General features: G+C 41.2%; 2 protein-coding genes across 3 annotated transcripts; both read right to left on the bottom strand.

The window, feature by feature from the left end:
* Positions 1–1,412: 1,412 nt before the first annotated feature.
* On the bottom strand, positions 1,413–3,991 carry LOC105029499 (DNA damage-inducible transcript 4-like protein). The gene is made up of 3 exons (XM_010902887.5): positions 3,862–3,991; positions 3,437–3,565; positions 1,413–2,754 (listed from the first exon to the last, which is right to left on the bottom strand). The coding sequence occupies exons 2-3, from the start codon at positions 3,531–3,533 to the stop codon at positions 2,264–2,266; spliced, it is 588 nt and encodes a 195-aa protein (XP_010901189.3). The 5' UTR covers positions 3,534–3,565; positions 3,862–3,991; the 3' UTR covers positions 1,413–2,263.
* Positions 3,992–10,468: 6,477 nt separating this feature from the next.
* On the bottom strand, positions 10,469–20,598 carry LOC105029500 (merozoite surface protein CMZ-8). 2 transcript variants are annotated; one of them, XM_010902888.5, is made up of 9 exons: positions 20,302–20,598; positions 17,745–17,852; positions 17,492–17,596; positions 16,840–17,034; positions 15,782–15,820; positions 15,180–15,275; positions 15,037–15,061; positions 14,809–14,911; positions 10,469–11,184 (listed from the first exon to the last, which is right to left on the bottom strand). In XM_010902888.5, the coding sequence occupies exons 1-9, from the start codon at positions 20,363–20,365 to the stop codon at positions 11,116–11,118; spliced, it is 804 nt and encodes a 267-aa protein (XP_010901190.1). In that variant the 5' UTR covers positions 20,366–20,598; the 3' UTR covers positions 10,469–11,115. The 2 variants fall into 2 exon arrangements, with proteins under 2 accessions (XP_010901190.1, XP_010901191.1); XM_010902889.5 differs by having other exon boundaries at positions 14,829–14,911; positions 20,302–20,590.
* Between the last annotated feature and the right edge of the window lie 879 nt (positions 20,599–21,477).

Below are 21,477 nucleotides of genomic sequence, written 5' to 3'. Positions count from 1 at the left end.
ATGACCTGGTAGTGTCTGGTTCTGTGCAAAGTAGACAAAAAATAACGATTGCACCACAAGCTGTTCAATGTAGGAGGGTTTGCTAAATGACTAAAATGTATAAAGCACTTCTGCCCTGGCCTTACTGTTTAAATATACTCTCAGTATAAAAGAAAATTACTTCTTGACCGTCGTAATTGTGTTGGCAACCAGTTTATAACAGCAATAAACTGCTTTAGCTGGGATATATCAGCCATTTATAACATCTCATATGGCACAACATCATATAACATTTCTTAATTACATCATCCCTTGCAACAGCGGCTGGTAATATTGCTCACGGTGCCAACGTTCATTACTTTATTGTATTTGTTAGATGTCTGGCAACAAAAAGAAAATCAATTGATGCCCCATTTTTGCTTTAAAACATTAGCTGACATAAGGCTTTGCAAGAATATACAAATGGGCGTTATGTCAGGACGTAGGAGGGGTAAATGATATTTACAATTTTGTCTTAATGAATTACTAACAAAGAATATACTTGGTAATAAGGCACGTATTGTATTGGGAAAAGGGACATTCTGAGGCCTAGAATATAGGCCAGTGACCCTAAACACTTCATCAATCATTCGACAGGGTGAGAAATGTAATTAGAGTATTCAGACTCCGTCTCCCTGCCACCTTACTGAATGTCCCACAAAAGTGACATTCAGAGAGCCCTCTGGTTGGACACCTTATCAAGTGTCTGTTAGTCAGTTCCACCCCAGAGACCCTTCATTAAAGAGACGGAGAGAAAACTTGCACGCGCTCTCTGCACGTCATTAGCCATCTGACGTAGTCACACAAACACTCTGTGCTATTTACACACAAACTGCCACCCGCAAAACTACTACACCATTTTGACCCGCCATGGAATGCCAGTTGCCCATAGCATGTTTACGTCCGGCTTCATGGCTAATGCTGCAGGGCTTAAGTCAACAGCAAGCAAGTTTAGCACCAATACTTCCAAGTCTGCTGTTTTTCCCCCACACCAACAAATGGCCATTTCTATCCAGTTCTGTAATGCACTTTGCATTCAGTATTGGCATGCTGAATATTCGGTGTTGTCAGCTCACCGGCAAAGTGAATCCCACTGGTCACATTCTCCCCCATGTTAGTACCATTTTGCTGCCCTTTTAAAAAGCCTGTATTGTGCAACTGTCTCACGTCAACTCATCCTGTTCCATTTATAGCCCTATAAAATACAGGACAGCTGGCTAGGTGATGATTATCAAACATGTTGTAACTGCATGTTAGGCAAAATGTCCTCAATAATTTTCAAAATGTGTAATTAAGTTATTTTTGAAATGGCAGAGTATGTCAGAACCCAGGAAAACATTAATACAAAGTGACTCAAAAAGGTTAGTTTAAAATAATTTATTGTCCAAAAGACAACACTTCAACTTCCTTTAATAGGAATTTAAATACAAAAAAGGTTGTTTAAACAGCACTGCAGCCATCAAGAAGGCATTGCAATGACAAGAAAAAAAAAAAAAGCTCTAAAGGCTTAGACTGTAGAGCAAGGATCTAACAAGTGCAACAAAAAAAAATTAAGTTTCCTAAAATGGCTGGTATCTGCATCCGTAAAGGTTGGAGAGCCTGCATCATTAATGGGCAGCACATTCATTTAAAACAAACTTGCAAACATCCAAGTATACCATTCACATACCCAGCATTAAACACCTAATAGTATGGCCCCTGAACATTTTCCAAGTACTGTTCTTATTTTGAACCAGTGTTTACTTTGTTGAAAAGTGGACAAATCTGGAAACTAACTTCAGACTATGCAATTACAAGTGAATAATAAAATTACATTCTTACTAAAAATCGGTAAAAGCAGTGGACATACATGAGCAATTCAGAATAATCAGTAAGACAGTGACATACTAAAGAATAGGATATATCCCCCCCAAAAAAATTCACATCACCTAACAAAATGTAACTTTGGGCTGTTTGGAAGTTCGCTGAAATGTACTCAATGTTGTTACACAAATGTTGTTTTGGGCATTAAACTATAATCAACTTCAGGAGCCAAGCCTCCTTGTACCATCCTGGAACAGAGAGGCTGGTTTGTAGGCCTTTGGATACATCAGAGCCATCACTACTCACAACCATGTAAAAAAAAAAAAAAATGTATATAAAAAAAAAAAAAAAAAATCCTCAAGGAGGATCTTTACATTCAGATACTGAAGTGTAGAAGTGCATTATTAACCCCCCCCCCCCCCGCCCCAAAGTCCCACCCTCCTCAGTACTCCTCAACCACGGTACCAGCCGAGGAGGAATAAAGCTTCTTTTTGATGAGCCGGAAGCCCGGGCTCAGTTTGAGTGCGTGTCTGAAACCTGGCGTGAAACATGCGCCGATGTGCAGGAGGTCTCTGAGGCAGGGCCAGGCGTTGCCGTCCTGCTTGAACACCAGTGTCAGCTCAAAGGTGGGCACCACGTCGGCGTTGTACACTATGCGCTCCAGCTGCTTGCAGCACTTCTCCTGTTCCAGGTGCACGTGAAGAACACAGCCGCGCATGCCGCAGGGCTCGCCAGACGACAGGCGCAGCACGTCACGTGCTATCCTCAGAGTCAGCTTCTCTGGGACGAGGACTTTGGAGCAGTGCAGTGTGGTCTTCTTCGCCCGCGACAGGCAGTTCTCTAACATCTTGGCCAGTTGCTGACACGTTTGGCCCTCAGATACCTCCATATTGTGCTGGGGCTCAGTTAGACAGTGGTCCCAGAAATCCAGTTCTGGTGAAAGAAAGTGGACAGTAGTCAAGCAATGGTTTCAGAGACCCAAAAGCTCATTATGCTGAACTTGAGACTAAATACAAGAAAGTTATCTCCATAATTGTTTTTTTATTATACCAGAAACCAGATGCATGGGACTGCTCTTTACTGGCCAAATTGAAAGGACTGCGTAGACTAACGTTGTGGATATAAACCTCTCAGGTCAGAAAGAAATGGGGCTTGCCAGAGTCACACGTTTCAAGGTTTGTCAAATGTACTGAACATGGATGGACGGTTTAACATCACACCATATTGTCATACAACCATCCTCACTTACAGGTGTGTTACTAATGAAAAATGTTCATTTCAAATTTGATATAAGTTATGCAAACCATTGTACCAAAAGGAGTCAGAATGTGACCTACAGTATAGTACGTTTACAGACTGTATCCGACCTCACATTGATACATGTAGGCTAGCAATGCTGAGGAGAAATGATGACTTCATCTTTTGTTGACTTCACCATCCTCTCCCTCCCACCCTCGCTTTCCATTCTCCCTAGCTGTAGCTAGTAAGCACATATATAATTTGGAGTAAACAAGCGTTGAATGAACGAAGCTTGAAATAAAAAACATCCAATTGTCTTATAGGTGCATACATGCAAGTACCAAAAAAATTTAAATAAATACTGAAAAAAACTTACCATTTTCGATACAAGCTTGTTCAATGTCGTATCTACGGTCAAGCAACTCTGATATACATTCTGCGTTTTTACTCTTCAGTGTGCTTGTGGCAACCATAGCGACAGTCTTTTGTTCCTTTTCAAAAGGTGCTGTAATTAAATTAAGGCAAAATGTTACATCCAGTCCGAGCATCAGTAAAAACCGTGGCGTAAACAACTCATCAACTTGTTAGAGAAAACTAACAAGCGAACAATCGCGAACTCGTCATCAAAAGGATCGTAATATAGGATCCAAAATACGTGCATCTAATTCGTTTACATTAGCTATTAATTTTTCGGACACATTTGAATAAATGATTTAGGTTAAAGCAAATCCAGACATTTTAACAGAGCGTTCAATGACAGCACAGCATTTAAGTAGCATTGCACACAATATACTGTATTACCTTTAATATATGTCCAAAATGAATTACTTATTTAGAATTGTCTTCTTATAAATACATTCCCATATAGGCCACACACACCACTTCTCCCTCAACCACATCCCACAAACATTCACAGTGCCTATACCTCCGGAAACGTTTTGGAGTGTATTTATACCGTTTAAGTTCACAGCTGACGTGGCTTTGGCCAATCAGAATCAGTTTATCATTCTGGAAATTGCTGAAGTTCGCCAAGCAACACCACGCGTTACAGCGAGCCGTCTGACAAGAAGCACATGATTGGCTACGGATGATATTGCGTCAGCCAATAATCAAGAGATATTCGGCCCCGGATTAACCAAAGATAGTACAGCAATATGGTTTAGTAACTGCGTTTCGCAATCATCACACAATAATTATTATTTCAGAAGTGGTAGAATGAGTCTGGGCAGTTGCTAGTGGGTGCTATTATGTGCCTAGCCGGTAATCATTGCTGAAGAGGCTACTTTGAAAATATTGTTTACCAAGCTGCCAAGTAATTATACCACTCAAAGAAGTTAAATTCAACAAATAATACCTTAAGAAAAATATAGTTAGTTTTATTGCGATTTTGAGTTTTCTCTAATTTCGACCTGTAGTTGTAAAAGTGATGATCATAAACCAACTAGTCCTAGTACTACATTATACAACTGTACACTACTAAGCTTTATTTGGCCTGTGAACCAGATACAACAGGAGTGTATTTCATGGTGAAACAACATGGTGAAACACTAATGTAAATAATAGTGTAATTTATGTTACAAATTAAAAAAGGACATATTTTGTGAAGTGAGGTGAACAGTATTTAGATGTGCATCAGGTAGTAATGTTGAAATTGTGCGGTTGTAATAATAATGGAGTCTTTTTTTTACCATTAATTTAACCAGGTAAGTATCCTAACAACAGATTCATATTTATAGAAACGACCATTTGGGGCCAACTGTCTTGTTTAGGGACAGAGCAACCCTTTTTTACTTTTAATTTACTGGTCCAGCACTACCCTGCCACCCCAGACAGACCATTAACGAGTAATTAATTAGTAGTAGTAAAAAAAAAAGTCTGGTAGCAGCAGGTATGAAGAGTGAGTGTGGCAGTAATGTATGTGTGAGCAGGTCACTGGGGCTGTTGGTATGGGATCAGATTCCCCAATGCTGTCTGACGTTAAACAGATGAACGGCTTGCGGCTGGTTGTGTGCGGTCCTTGATCATGTTATGAGTCAACGTCACAGACGTCCTGGATGGGTGTGAGCCTGACCCCAGTGACGTTCTGGGCTGTCTTAAATGTCACCCATCCAGGATATGTTACGTCAAGACCTCTCAGTCTGGGACTTTTTATTCACATGTTTTTTATGATGCAAGACACGTTTTTATGATACAAGACATAGTACACCATTTTCGAAGACCATTAACAACCAGCGGCCAAAGAATTACAGAATGCATATTTAACATGATGTGTAATTTAGTCCCTTTAATCTAAAGAAATATATTTCAAGAGAGGCTAGGTAAATCATATATTTGTTGTCAAAAAAAGGTAGAGTTTTAACTTCAACACTACAAAAAGTTTGCCTGAAAACATCCAGAATTGGAACTTTTTTAAACTACATCTGAATGGGGTGGGTGGGAGTGGAGTTCCTCCTTAAAAAATGTTTGTGATATGTCTGGAACGACACATAGTCAGTGCTCCCCCACACTGATGATAACACATTTGAGTCCCCCAGGAACATGTAAAACATAAACCATGCTCCACTGCCACAAAATAATAAATGTTCTGCATTACTTTCTTATATGGTGGGCTGGTAAATATTTTTTTGTCTTCAGGCCCACTGCCAGGTGTCCCAGGGACCGAGACTGAACATCCCTCTCTCTCTATGCCAAAGTATCAGAACACATTTTTGTCTATCTCTGTCACGTTATTTTACTAGTGCTCAGAGAAATAGATTTTGCACTTGGATACATTAATGTTTTGGAGGTGGTATAATGGCTCCTAAAATTGCTTCGAGCTCCCCTGAAGTCAAGGCTGCAGCCAAGCAAGATGGGTGAGCCCATCCGCAAAATGTGATGCTTTCTGTTGAGCTGGCTTACAGTACATTTTTAACTCTACTGTACTCACCCTTTCTAAAGTCATAAAACAGCAACACAGCCGTTGAGCTGAGCTCTGAGAACACAGGGCTGTTGTCTCCTGCATGTCATGACTGTGTTAGCCCACTGAGCTAGGCCAGTGTTGCTTCATGAATAAACCTTTCTTTCCCAAGGACAGCACCTGTACAGTTAACTTATTACACCAGCAAGACTCGATAAACCACCTCAGTTACACTTTAGCCTCTTCAAGCCATCATCAAGCTTCAGGCTTCTCCCGGGGACCCAGGAAGGTCACGGCACCAAAGAGTCGGACTGAGTATCCCGCATGACACAAGACCAGACCTACTGGCCCAATGGACACCCGTGTTCAGGCCTCAGAGTTAACATTCATCACAAACCTGTGGCTCACTGATCTCAGCACAGATATAGCTGCATCGAGAGACATTGTGCATCATGCGGTAACATGGTAGAAGACTGACAACGGTGCAGCTGAAGTTATCCACTATCACTTACTGTTCAGAAGCCATTTGATTGGCCCCTGTGAAATCTGACTCCCAAGGTTCTCCCTCCTCACAGCCGTGGGTAATGGAATCTAATGCACCAGGGAGCTCACTGCTCTGCTCTGCTCCCACTGTCACATGGCTGGAACAAGATACCCTAAGAAAACACAGTCACGTGGGTTTGCCAGCGCCAACCCGTATTGCCCATCTGCCAGCTAGAAGTACAGCTGACAACTGCATTTCTCTGAGTGTTGTGAGGAGGAGCTCAGTTAATTTAAAATACAGTGGATATAAAATTATACTGGCGTTTGTGAATGAATTTGTTTTTACCACAAAGCTTTCATTGATATTTGAATTTTTTGGAAAAGGAAAACAAAATAGCAAATATTCCTAAAAGGTTGAAATTAAATGAATCCACCAAGGACTTGTTTGCTGTGATGTGCTCAGTCATCAATGTTTGTGCGGCATAATAGTTCCAATAGAATGGGATTTGCTCAAACAGCAGTCCGCCGTATCTGGTTTCAGGAGGTTTTGGGGTTTATTTGTTAGTTTACTCCCATAGCCTTCTGCTCTCTTGGTAATGGATTCAGAGTGAACCGCTTCGGAGAAGTCGTAGTCAGATTTCAGGGGAAACCATATGGTTCCCTGTTGACTGCAGTTGAATCTGCTGAAAGAATGAACAGAAAACCATCAACTCTGACAGACAATTGTAGTCCGGTCCTACTCATTGGTGTGCCCAGAACATTTCCAATGGGGTGGCCAAGTGGGTCCAGTAGGTTTGGGGTGGCAGAATAATGTAATTGAACCAGTAATGTCACACATACACGCCTTCTAGACTATGAACATAGGTGACAAAGAAGGTAAATCTCCTGTATTCCCTCCATGTTCCTTTGACAACAGCTTTTTTAAACAGCTTTAAAAATTAGGGTGACAGCTGGGAGGGCCAGCAGGGAGGTTTTCAGTTTGAAGGACACATTCACCAGGAGAGATGTGAAATGATGGTGACACATTAAAGGAAAAGCCTGAATAAATGGAGTGGAGGAAAATAACGAACGCAGGCACGCTGCATGATAGAATTAAACAATTAACATCCTATCATGTTCTGTGTCATTCATAAAAATCTTTCAGATCGGTGAGACAACAGGAAATTATCTAAGCAACTTTGAAAGCGAGTTTCGGGGATGATCCTACCCCCACCCACATGGCATGAAAGGTCACTGAATGGTTGGATGAATTTGAAAATTATATGAATCATATGCTATGGATTTGAACCAGATCTCAACCCAATTGAACACCTGTGGGAGATTTTGGACCGACGTGTTAGACGGAGCTCTCCTATCCCATCCTCAAAATGCCAAATGAGTAAATATCTTTTGGAATTATGGTGTTCTGTCCCTCCAGTAAAGTCTCACGGACTCGTGGAATCTATGCTAAGGCACTTATGAAGCTGTTCTGGTGGCTTGTGGTGGCCCAAAATCTTGCAGAATCACTTTGTGTTAGTTTTTCCTTCAATTTGTCATCCATCTGAATGTGATAGTGGCTCACTGGAGCTTCTGGGGTCCTGACAGACTGTGACACTTCCTGCTATGTTATTATAGTGACACCCTACACCAGTGGAATTCAAATCTGACCCTGGAAGCCAGTTCCAATCCATGTATTCATTGCAACCCCTTAATCAAGTACTACCTGGGACACCAAATAATGAGGAAGTAGAACAGAAGGCTCAATCCTTGATTAGGGGACGTAATGAATTATATTTTCAATACTTATCTAACAAAACTAGTATACTGATTCAGTAATTTTGGGTTAAGAATCTCTGATGGGCAGCAAATCTTCAAACCATTTAATGGCAAGACTGAGGCAGGTTCACTCAGGAACACTCATCACCACGTGAAATTACAATCAATGTGATTGTGTTGCGGAGGAACTCTATCCCAAAGTTAGGATTACATAAACCGCTGCAGAGGTTTCCTCTTTGTTTTTTATCCTTGCTCGGCTCGTTGTGTATTTCTTATGATTCTGGCAAACAGAAAAAGACCTGTGGAAGATGACACTGTCTCCACAGTACATGAAAAATACAGGGGGTACCACAACTTGTTACGTTTTGGATTAAACCCAAACCTGTAGTGTTTCCTTAAGGCCGAAAAGGGTCAATATCTTTGCTGTGTCGTCTGTCTTTGTTATTTACTGGCCTTGTAGCGAACGGAATGATGGATTTGGAATGGATTTCTTTTCACATTGTCATGCAGGCCAGTGAAGTGGAATGAATGCAGGTGTTGTTGATCACTTAGTGTTTTCGAGGACTGCGGAGGCTGACTCATGCTACTAGTGTGTTTGTCACCGACGGGGATTCAAAGAGATGTTAAAGGATCAATGTTCACATTAAAGGACAGAGGTAAACCTGCCTCAGCCCTTCAACACAATGAAAATGTGTGGTGATGAAAGATGTCACATAAGTGTGGTATTATGTTTAATTTCAAGGCTTTAAAATATAAAAACGATTGTGTGCGTAGACTTTCACTAGCAACTATGAATGCTATTATTTCATGGTGCATTTGGATACTTTAATATGCATGCTTTGATGTGTAATAGCAATTTACATTTTGCACACAAGCTGCAGCCCTCATCTGGGCGAAAATATTAGGGACAAGTGGATAATTTGCAAACCCAAAGGGCCAGGTGGGTCATTTGCAAACCTAAAGGGACAAGTGGGTTATTTGCAGACCTAAAAGGACAAGTGGGTCATTTGCAAACATTTCTTCCAAATCTCACACTGTATCACCCTTGTAGGTCCCACAGTAAATAGACTCTAAAACACTTTGAAATGCCTACAAAGAGGGCAGCAGTCTTCAGTTCCTTCCGTCTTCTTGTGATCTTTGGTATTAATAAGGTGAGCACTATCAAACTCTGCCTGTACATTTTCTTCCGTCTGTGAAATTAGCTTCCCTGAATGAAGCAAAATATATCACTGGTTGAGCCTCACATTACTAATCCAGTGCAATGGAGGCCCCGCTCAAGGGGTCCGGTATGCTGATTCTCAGTGCCTTGGCAACGCTTCATATAGCATCTCCTGACCTTCATGTGGAATCTAACAGCAGACACAGTCTGCTTCTCATACCAGGATTGCATTTCTACTCCTTAAGAATTTCCCAGGAACACAGTGCAGTTGGCACCAGTTAATTATAAAAGCAGGTCATGTCAAAATGGAAATCTGTTGCTTGAATCGTTCGGTTGAATTTACAGATTTCAGGTTGAAGGTTGGATGCGATTTTGCAGCAGGCCTTTTCTGTGATTAAACTGAAGCAAATGTTTGGCGAGGCGCCGCCCATTAAACGAAACCACACCACACCCGATTGGGGTCACACATTTATACAGTCGACACCCTGCCACCATCTCTTCAATGAGAACGTGCCGGAAATCTAATCTGCTCCGTCCGTCTCAAATTCTACACTCTGATGAATCAACCGGAAAGTGGAGGTCAATGACCCATGTGCCTTGTTGAGATGGTAGTGAGAGCCACAGATCCATGGGGGGTATCTCAGTTCTGTGTTATAGGGCCATTCTCTGCCTCGTCTCCATTCAAACTGAAATGAATTGTTGTGTGTGTAAATGATCAAGGTCTTCTTATCCTCGTCCTTCACGGCCAGGGTACACCATTCACGCGAGGATGTTTCAGTAGGCCCGTGTTAGAACTGGGTTCGGCAGTCTGTCTGGATGCACAACGGTTTTACATGTAAAGACTTTGCCTTGGAACATCTCTAATATGCCGCATGTTTTTACCATAATATCAGGACGTCAGGGGCAGAGTGTCTGGCCGACAAGGGCAGGATGTGCATATTATAGAGTCCTGCAAGCTACAGAAGCTTGGCACCCTCCTCCTCCTGGTGCTGCTCACGTGTTGCCCCGACAGCTCTCCTCTTTAGTGATCCACTTATGCCTTGTGACCCTAAAAAAAAAACCTCTGAGAGATTGCATTGGGCAACAGAACCACAAGTCAACCAAAAAGCCAGTCGTTCAAATAACTCTATTTATTTATTTGAGATTCTATTTTCCGTAGGAAATCATATGAATTAGCTTCTGAATGTCATGTTCATTTTGTCTAACAACAGTGGAATAATACATACATCTGCGCTTGAAAGCCAAGCCCTAATTGGGGCACACTGACAGCAGGCTTGAGACAGACAACAGCTAATATACACAATAATTGGTACACTTGTTATGTGTTGGCCACTAATCGGTTTAAATCAAGCAACTGTGTTCTGAATTCAGGTTGGATTTATACAGAGCTGAAATGCAGATGTGAGTATGACATTGATTACAGGAGTGAGGAATATTGAATACAGGAGTAGGTGCAAACAGACAAGAAGCTTTGGGGTTAGTTTTAACATTAATTAACATGAATGTGTTTTCCTGAATATATCTATTGGTCTTGATTTAACAGAAATGAATTATCTTAAAAATAATAATACACAAAACAATGTAGTTAAATTATGTATCTTAGTGAAAAGGATCTAACAGACATTTGTTGAGTCCCATATTCTACAATACTCCACAATAATCTTCTTTATGCACCATGTGAGAATGCTACCGCTTTTGGGATTCAGTGTTGTCATATTTGACAGTCCATTGTTTTTAGATAGTTGAAGATCCATACCATACTTTAAGTTGTAAGAGAACGTTGTCCTGTGTTCAAATTGAATGGGACAGCCTCCCTTTCATCTTGCAGCAGCTAAAATGGAGAGGTCAGTATTATTACAGTATAATATATTTTTTATAAACCTTAATATAGCATCATATTCAACAGGTGTGAATGTATGTATGAAACCTCTGCTGACATTATTATGTCCCTCCTACCATTACAGCCAAATGTTATGAATTTTCCTAATAGAAATACCACATAGAAGCAGAAGGGAGAAGCCAGAAGGGATTCCTTATTCTAGGTGAGAGAGGTATGTTTGTTCTACATAGTCTATACCTGAACGTTAACATTGTATCCTGCTAAAAAGGTTCCTGGTTTGTTTGCTTTGGAAATACTAAACTGAACAGTAGAGGGCAGTGTTGTATAAAATCAAATGAAATCCAAACCAGTGTTATTTTTTTGTCCCATACTTCATTACCAACAGGTGCAGACTAACAGGGAAACGATAACTTGCTTTTCCAGAAAATGCATATAGAAATAAAAGCAATTGAAGTAAAAAAAAAAAACTAGTGACAGGAATACTGTGTGTATTTCTTTAGATTGTCAAATCAGTTCCCTTTAGCCATTCCACAATCTCGGGTGAAAACACGAGGTGACCGTGCCTTTTTGGTAGTGGACCCTATAACCTCCTGAGACCCTGTGTCTGCATATGAGGACACTGTTTTAGGCTTCCTGCACCATGTACTTCATTCTGCTTAACTTAAACCTATTGTCCTTATTAGAGGACAGTTGTCTGCGCCATGCTTAGAGAGTATATTTTCAGATCCTACTGATCCCAAATAGCTAAGAGAAATTATAAATGCATACATTATCAAAGCTCAGGTCTTAGGAGGTGTTATGTGGAATAAACTGCCTGTTATTATCAGATGTACAGTTAGGTCCGGAAGTATTTGAACACTGATATTTATTTTGTCTGTTTCCCTAAATATATTCAAGTTACAGTTAAATAATATGGGCTTAAAGTGCAGTCTTTCAGGTTTCATTTGATGGTATTCACATCCAAATTGGAGGAAGGGCTTAGGAATTACAGCTCTTTAATATGTAAAGGGACCAAAAGTAATTGGACAATTGACTCAAAAGCTGTTTCATGGACAGGTGTGGGCTATTCCTTCATAATGTCTTCATCAATAAAGCAGATGAAAGGTCTGGAGTTTATTCCAGGTGTGGCATTCGCATTTGGAAGAATGCAAGTGAAACAATGCAAGTGAAACAGGCCATCCTTAGGCTGCAAAAAAAAGAGTCCATCAGAGAGATAGTAGGAACATTTGGAGTGATCAAATCAACAATTTGGTACATTCTGAGAAAAGGAGAACGCATTGGTGACCTCTGCAACACGAAGCCTCAAGAATATAAAGGCCAGATTAGATGTTGCCAAAAACATCTAAAAAAGCCAGCCCAGTTCTGGAACAGCATTCATAGGACAGATGAAACTAAGATCAACCTGTACCAGAATGATGGGAAGAAAAAAGTATAGAGAAGGCTTGGAACGGCACAGAATCCAAAGCGTACCACATCATCTGTAAAACAAAGTGGAGGCAGTGTGATGGCATGGGCATGCATGGCTTCCAATGACACTGTGACAGAAGACACAAGCAGCTGGATGAATTCTGAAGTGAATAGGGATATACTGTCTGCTCAGATTCAGCCAAATTCAGTGAAGTTCATTGGCAGGTGCTTCACTTTACACGTGGACAATGACCCAAAACATACTGCGAAAGCAACCCAGAAGTTTTTTAAGTCAAAGAAGTGGAATATACTGCAATGGCCGAGTCAATCACCTGAGCTCATTCCGATTGAGCATGCATTTCACTTGCTAAAGACAAAACGTAAGGCAGAAAGACCCACAAACAAAAAACAACTGAAGGCCTGAATGCCAAGCAATTTGACTGATGACAAAAATACTACTCATCTCCTGTTTCCATCCCTACATTGAAGCATGATGGAAGGAGCATCATGCTATGGGGATGCACCTCAGCGGCAGGGACTGGGAGACTAGTCATGGTTGAGGGAAGAATCGAGAGGAGCATAAAACAAGTCCTTGAAGGAGCCTGATTCAGAGCACACCCAGAAGCTGAGATCATTGCTTAAGGCACTTGTACAAAGTACTGAATAAAGGGTCTGAATACTTATATATATATATAGCTCTGGAAAAGATGTAGAGACCACTACACCTTTTTCTTTCCTTTCCTAAAAATTTAAAATGAGTCGTGGATGGATATTCCAGCATGAAAATTACCCAAAACACATGGCCAAGGCAACAAAGGAGTGGCTCAAGAAGAAGCACATTAAGGTCCTGGCCAGTCTCCAGACCTTAATCAGTGGAGGGAGCTGAGGTTTTGAGTTTCCAAACATCAGTCTTGAAACCTTAATGACTTGGAGAAGATCTGCACAGAGGAGTGGGACAAAATCCCTCCTGAGATGTGTGCAAACCTGGTGGCCAACTACAAGAAACGTCTGACCTCTGTGATTGCCAACAAGGGTTTTGTCACCAAGTACTAAGTCATGTTTTGCAGAAGGGTCGAATACTTATTTCACTCATTAAAATGCAAATCAATTTATAACATTTTTGACATGCTTTTTTCTGGCTTTTTTTGTTGTTCTTCTGTCTCTCACTGTTCAAATAAACCTACCATTAAAATTACAGACTGATCATTTCTTTGTCAGTGGGCAAATGTACAAAAACAGCAGGGGATCATATAATTTTTTCCCTCACTGTATATATATAATTTTTTAATAGACCTCTAAAACAACAAAATGTGAAGTGAAAGGGTCTTTTTTATATTATTTAATTATTTAATATATACATATTTCTGACAATTTTGGCCCACTTTAACACAACAAAATGTGAAGGGATCTGAATTCTGAAGGCATTGTATATTCAAGACTGTTACTGTATGTTCAAAACCCCACATCACACTTTTTCTCAGAGCAAAAAATTCCTGAACGCTGACACCATTTCCTTCTCTCCGCTACCAAGTCAACAGCTTGAGGGTCTGATTACAGTGAAAAGAGAGGATTTTCATGCCTGATTCCCCTTTTGCGTTAAGGCAGATACATGCTTGAGGTGCATACTACACGCACAAGATCTACCCGGGGGAACATTGACATTTACCAGCGAGGGAGGCACACAATGCGGTATGCCTGAAATAATGTGTTTGTGGGAGGAAGTCCCTATCTTTCATCCCCATGCTGGCCCTTCAAGGGTGGGGGCATGAAATCACAGGAAACACCTTGTTCTCCACAGCCCAAGCTGATTACTGAACATGCACAATGAGATATTAAAAACTCTGGCTTCCCGGGAATAATTTCAGGTCCACGCCTGATGAAACAAAGTCTTAATGTAAAGGGACTATGGAAAGGAATGAGGGAACGTGGGAAAAGGTATGCAAGAATTCATTTTGTGATTAGGATTACAAGTATTCACGTTTCTCTTGAACATTAGCGGTTTGACTTAAGGCTTTCCTAATTGTCTTTCTTTCAGACCAATAAATGGGATTCACTGGTAATACGAAGCTTTGCCAAGCTTTTGCCTGCTTCCACTGTCAACCCGGAAAGGCCAATGCGAAATGTATAACGGCAATGACAATGCTGCTAGCAGGTTAGCATAAGGACAATTAAGACCTGCTAGCAGGTTAGCATAAGGACAATGCTAACCTTCTGGTGAGAAAACATACCATTATCTTCTCCGCCTGAGGACTTCACCCCGAGGAGCATGACACCGTCTCTACTGCTCTCTGGCCTGCTTTGGAAAGAGGCACTGCAAAGAAGCACACAGCAGAGCAGGCTGGTAGTGACATCTGGTGTATTGCAACAAGAGCACTATGTATTTCGTCTGTACAAATGGCAGCGTGTTTGAATGACACATTCACGCACTGTACTTACTTCTCAGTTCCATTATCAGTCACATCTGTTCAGGGAGACAAAAGGAAATTGTTTGGGGATATTTCCTTCAAAGTGTCAATACACCTTTGTCATTAGACTTATTGCTTTGAAAAGTTGAATCCAATAGAGTAGTTGAGTTATACCTGTGTGATTGTGGACCTTCATGCATCTAAATTTGACAATAATGACAACAGCCACTACAAACAGGACTGCCAGAATAATCCACAGCAGATTCTTATCTGAAGACAAAGAGGAGGCATCTTTCTTAAGTATCACATTAACATTTTAGTATTTTAGTAGACACTTATCCACAGTGATATACAATAGCAATTCGGGATAGGGTTTTTGATTGTGCATGTGTGACACACACACCCTTCCATAAACACAGACACACACACCCTTCCATAAACACATACACACATACACACACACACACCCTTCCACAAACACATACACAGACACAAATACACCCTTCCACACACACATTGACACACACCCTTCCACACACACACACACCCTTCCACACACACACATGCACACACACACAAACGCATACACACACACACACACACACACACACATATACACACACACACACAGCCTTCCACACACACCCTTCCACACACACACACCTTTCCACACACACACACATGACCCAGTGAAATGTAAAGCATGTACACCCTCTACTGGGCATGTTACTGGTAAAACCAGTTGTTGAAGTAAGTCAATGCAGTTTTTAAATTACCCCATCCAGGTGTTGATATTCCACGTCCATCGTGTTGACCTGAATACAAAAACAAAATACAGACAAACTCAACATTCTTTACAGTGAGATTAATGCATTAAATTCTGAGAACTTCTGTAAACACTTTATGGACACAAGGAAATGGTGGTTTACTTATATCCATACAATTATCAGCATAAAATGTTTTTTTTAATTGTACAATTATCTTTTCTTTTCATTGCAAGAAAAGGTGATCTCCTCCAGTGTCAGAGTGAGTTGGCCGCACAGGTAAATAGTAGAACAGTACGTACCATCTGGATCTGTCTTCTTATCTGGAAGACGGACTGACTGACTGTCATTCCGTCTGCCAAATATTCTCACCCCCAAAACTCACTAAAACCACCAAATCGCTTCATACAACCTTGTTCCACCAAAACACTGGCAACAATTTTCACTCAGAAACACACACTGTCACTCATAACACAATGACCTAAAAAAACACCAACAACAGGTATCATTACATAAATGACCAAGTTTTATCTTGTAGGTTTTTAAAGTTATTTTTCACATGAATCAGTAAATCGGTACTCTATAAATGGGGACAAACTTGGAATTCAGACGACTGACTGACTGTCATGCATTGACTGACTGTGGGTGTGGTTTGAATTTACCAGAAGATTTACCACATGAAACTGGAGAAAACATTTATAGCACATCATTGTTATTTGCTCATGAAAATCTTAACTAAATGTTTGAATTATGAAAGTAAGGCTATCCCAAATTGTTATAATATCTACAGACGTCCGATTTGTGTCTTCATTAGAATTGCACGGACGTCACATTTGCATTGAGTCAAAGGGATATTTGACCAATTTAAGTGAAGGGAGCCGTTTGACAGCATCTTGTACCTGTTGTCTGTTGTGTAGCAGTGGTGATAACAAAAAGTACTGGTGTAGCTGAGTGACAAAGGACAATTTTGGCTTCACAGATTAACCCCTTAGTGGCCATTAGCTTTATTTTACCCAATGTTGTGTTTGCTACCCTCTATCTCTATTAAAGAACGGGTGAAACAACCTTACCAAACGTATTAGTGGTTTTCGTTGTTGATGATGTGACTGAGACCTCTGGTGATGTGACTGGGTCCTTTGGTGATGTAACCGGGACCATTGGTGATGTGACTGGGACCTTTGGTGATGTAACAGGGACCATTGGTGATGTGACTTGGACCTTTGGTGATGTAACCTGGACCACTGTTGATGTGACCGTTCTCATTGCTACAAAGGAGGAGGACAGGCAAAATCTTGGGCAGAATGTACAAAGCGTCTCTGGATAGCAGTGCTAAACTAGGATCACTTCCTTCCTACGCAGTCATTTTGAGATTTATCTAAAAGGCCAGACTCATTCAACATCAGAACCCCGACAAGTCTGATATCAGGGCCGTCTCCAGGAATCCTGCCCCCCCCCCCTCCCCGAGGTGATATATGCCTGGGCCCCCTCACATCGATATTATTATCATCATTGGGTGAATTATATTCGTCTTTCCCCATGTTAACCACGGCCCTGTTTGATTTATACCTTTGTCCCCTGGCAAATCTTTTGTTTTGGTTTGGTTATTTCAATTGTAGGACTTATTCCAGCTGTAAGCACATCTAGCCCATGGTGAATGACCAAAGAAAACCAGGCAGTGTATTGTGTGGTTAAATTTAAAGATGTCAATGAAGCCTCACTGACTCTCAGAAGATTCTGTGGATTTGATCATGATGTTCTTTTCTTCTTTTCCAGTCGGCTTTGGAGCTGTTGTGGGGGAGATGGAGATGGCCGTGACGGTTGTTGGCCCTGGAATGGAAAATCAGCCAAATACAAGAGTATTTATGTAATAGCATACCTGGAGACTGAACATTTTGTAATGTTACAATTTTGTAAGATTCTCAATACTGTAGTTGATCTGGGACCATGTTTTAGCGTTGTTGTTTTTTTAACTTGCCATTAGTGGTCGCAGGGACGGTTCCATTCCCCTCTGTGGTTACGTTATCAGGGAAGTTGGGAATAGTCACCATGGAGGGCAATGCACTGTCTGCGTTTCCATTACTTGCTGTAATGGAAGATCACATTTATTTTCCTAGTACACAAAAACATGCAAAGAATATAAAACATTCAACATGATAAATAAGCAAAAACCTTCCCCCAAAAAATAACTATTTGAACTCGCCGACTGTAACAACAGCATACCCTACCCGATCTGGAGGAGTTTGAACTAAAATAGCAAGTAGTTTATTTTTTCTTCACTGGATTTGATACGTGTTTGGTCATTATCTTTGCGCCTTGAACCTGTCATGAATTTGTTTTCATAATTGTCTTCTATGGATCAATTAGACCTACAGTGATATCTACAGAATGTAAGCACTGCAAAGAGTAATCATTATGAGAGAGCAAAAGTCACCATTGCTGTCTAAGGATGGTAAAAACATTTCCTACAAAATTATAACTCCTTTTAGATAAATCCTGTCGTTCTTGATCGGCATGGTTCAAAAGATCACTGTCTGGATCTCAACGTTTTTGACAGTGTGGCCCAGAAAAGGCTACCCCCGTCTGTACCACTTGAAGGCGGATATCCTTCACTTCAGTCCCAGACCTGTGAAAAGCTGCATCCTGTTTCAGACAGTATTGTTGTCCCTTGGCCCCCGACAGCCAAAGGTCAGACAGTGCCTGTTGTCTTCTCTTCAGTCAGACAGGGCCTGGTGTCTTCTCTTCAGTCAGACAGGGCCTGGTGTCTTCTCTTCAGTCAGACAGGGCCTGTTGTCTTCTCTTCAGTCAGACAGGGCCTGTTGTCTTCTCTTCAGTCAGACAGGGCCTGGTGTCTTCTCTTCAGTCAGACAGGGCCTGCTACAGCTTCAGTGTGTCTTAGTGCCTAATATTTCATACCAACTGTAACACTTGAAACCTGTTTCTCTCTCCTCCCCCCATAACGCCCGCGATCCATGAGTGTGGACACTGACAGATCCACTCCTTGCCCTACCCGTTAAAAAATAAGTACTTCACGGCAATTACAATCTACATAAATGACAAATCTTTTTCCATGAAACATATGGAAACCACAAATCACTAAGCCTACACGGTAGGTCAAGTACATTAGACTTTGGACTCCATCAATGTTGTTTTGTGTATAAAGTATTTTGGCGGGACACGTGTAAGTGAAGAGCCATGGTCCAATCACAAAACTCACCTGTATGCCTCCCTGCTGGAGACCAGGGTTCAAAACCCGTTTGCACCCTTCACCTCCAAGTCCCCTTTAACCTCTCAATAATAGCCTTGGAAAAGACTACAAAAATATGTAAGCATATTGGGCATTAAAGAAGCCATTTCTTCAGTCACGACAGATTTGCGCCGCAGTCACCGTGGTTTTTCGATTCACACAGGACGGAGATGTTTTTGAGGCACTCAGGACAATGACCACTCTCCGCTTGTTGTTGAAAGAGTTGTTTGGTTCCCACTATGGCTATCTGCAGCTCCAATCACCTCTGTGAACCGTGAAGATCAGTTAACAATCCTCTTGGATTCGTGCCCATGTTCCAATCAGGAGACTCACATTTTCCTTTTACCACCGGCCCAGACAAACATGAATTTGTTCCGGACCTGGATGTGAAATAGCGTTTTTATTCCAAGAGGTTTTGCCCTTCCGTTTTGTATTGTTTCATTCCAAGAGGTTTGAATCTGTTTTGGAATATGTATTGAGTGAAATGGATTTATCATTGTTGTGTGCATTTCATCATATATGCCCATAATGGCAAAAGTTGTAACTGTGAAAAGTGAACACAAATTGACGAACCGTGTTCCTCATGCACTGCCATTAAATATTGTTTTGGGTGTGCATTTGGTCTTAGCATAGACATTCATATAGTAAAATTAAAATGCAGAGTGTTTGTTCGTCTTCCCGTCAACGTTCACGTTCACGTCTTGCCCCTTGGAAATGTTTCTGAGTAATCCAGATAACATATAAAGCAACATAAGACATCTGAAACAACACAACACTTCGCAACCATTCAAAACATTTCCATTTAAGTTGGACACTTCCTCCACAGTGACATGTTTGGCATTAGACCCATTTCTCTTGGGAACACTTCAAAGGATTTCCATCATAAACAACCAGAAACAATGATGCTCTTACCTCAGACTCAGAGTAACGGAAAAATGCTCTAAGGATTCACTGAGGATCCCGAGAGTAACAAACAGTGTGCCACGCTCTCGGTAAGACTCTTTGATACTGTGTCCCACAATGTCACACTACAGGTTTTATGACCCAGGTGTCCATGCATATTCAAAATGTTTCTTTGCAGACTACAACTATTCAAAATCGCAGTTAAATACAACAGTACAATGCGAACGCATTGTTCTTTTAACCAAAACAAATTATTTAAAAGCGTAGCATTTAACACCAGCTGAGTACCTTTTAAAACCCACTGCTGATGTCATTTATCTATGCAAGACACCTTCAAGTCATTCAGTGACTCCCAGAAGCAGATGAAGTACTTCTATAGGCTTACCTGTTGCGTGGAGCTGGAGCGAGGCTAGAAGAAGGGTGAGGACGGCTATCCTAACAGTCGTCATGGTGGTTCTACTGAACAGTCCACTCCAGGGTCCTTGCTAAGGTTGTCCGGAGCTGTGTGAGTCCCAGCCTATCAACCAATAGAAAAGGTGTTCGCATTCTTGCCCATTTGCTGCTTATTTTGGCACTTCCTTTAGATAAAGAAGGGGAGGAAGTTGACCCGTTTCCCTGGAGGGCGGAGGGTGGGAGGCTGGAGAGGATGGGGACCGTTGCCCCGAGACTGAAAAGCAACTTGGCTCCTGTTTGTATTCCACTGACTGTTATTTTTTCCTGCGAGCAGTGTAAAGTACTCCGTTAAGTGTCTCAGCCTGGACTGATGTCTCTTTTCAGGAGTTGGCATTCTGGAGACAGTGTTGCCTCAAAATGAAATACATGTTCAATTCTTTTTTGAAAGGTATTGGTATTTGGGTATCCCTAAGCATAACCCTTGACCCTAAAATTAACCCTCTACATGACTGAACAGATCCAATGCATTTTTTTTTATACCTGAAAGATCTGACAGAAATAAATATTTAATCGACTTCTGTCGTGATTGAGCTTCTGTAGCAATTGTTGTAGTTTTTTGCAGCAACCTAGCTTACAATTTGATCAATAACAGTACAGTGTCGTACAACAACACCACAAATGTCATCATGTTCCAGAGACTACTGAGTCTAAATATAGTGTTTAGTAGTTTGTAGCTCAAATGATTATGATCCTAGCGTTTGTTGTCCAGACAAAACGCCCTCGTACAATCTGTACTGCTGCATTGCAGTACTTGTGGGTGTCCAAGGGAAAGGAGTGGAAGTGACACGATTTAGGTCCGGCGACACCCGTTAACACTGGACGCTGTGATGTGAATTGCTTTTTTCCATGCTCGGCTCATGGATGCCTTCGTCCAGGCACAGAGGTTGCGCCATTGTTTCTCTCCATTGGACAGCAGCATGCACCCACCAACTTATCGTTTGTTTGTCCAATAAATAGAGGGGAGCAGCTGTTGGTAACAACATTTAACCAATGAGTATATTATTTAAACAATCAATGCCCCTTCATCAAATGAACAAATCTTGGATCAAAGGTTTGCAGTTTGACTCATATAGCATATTTTCTGTGTTTAAGTAATTTTTGCCAAAGA

Source organism: Esox lucius, chromosome 24, assembly GCF_011004845.1.
Source record: "Esox lucius isolate fEsoLuc1 chromosome 24, fEsoLuc1.pri, whole genome shotgun sequence".
Lineage (NCBI taxonomy): Eukaryota > Metazoa > Chordata > Actinopteri > Esociformes > Esocidae > Esox > Esox lucius.
This window is presented reverse-complemented; position numbering and strand designations above follow the sequence as displayed.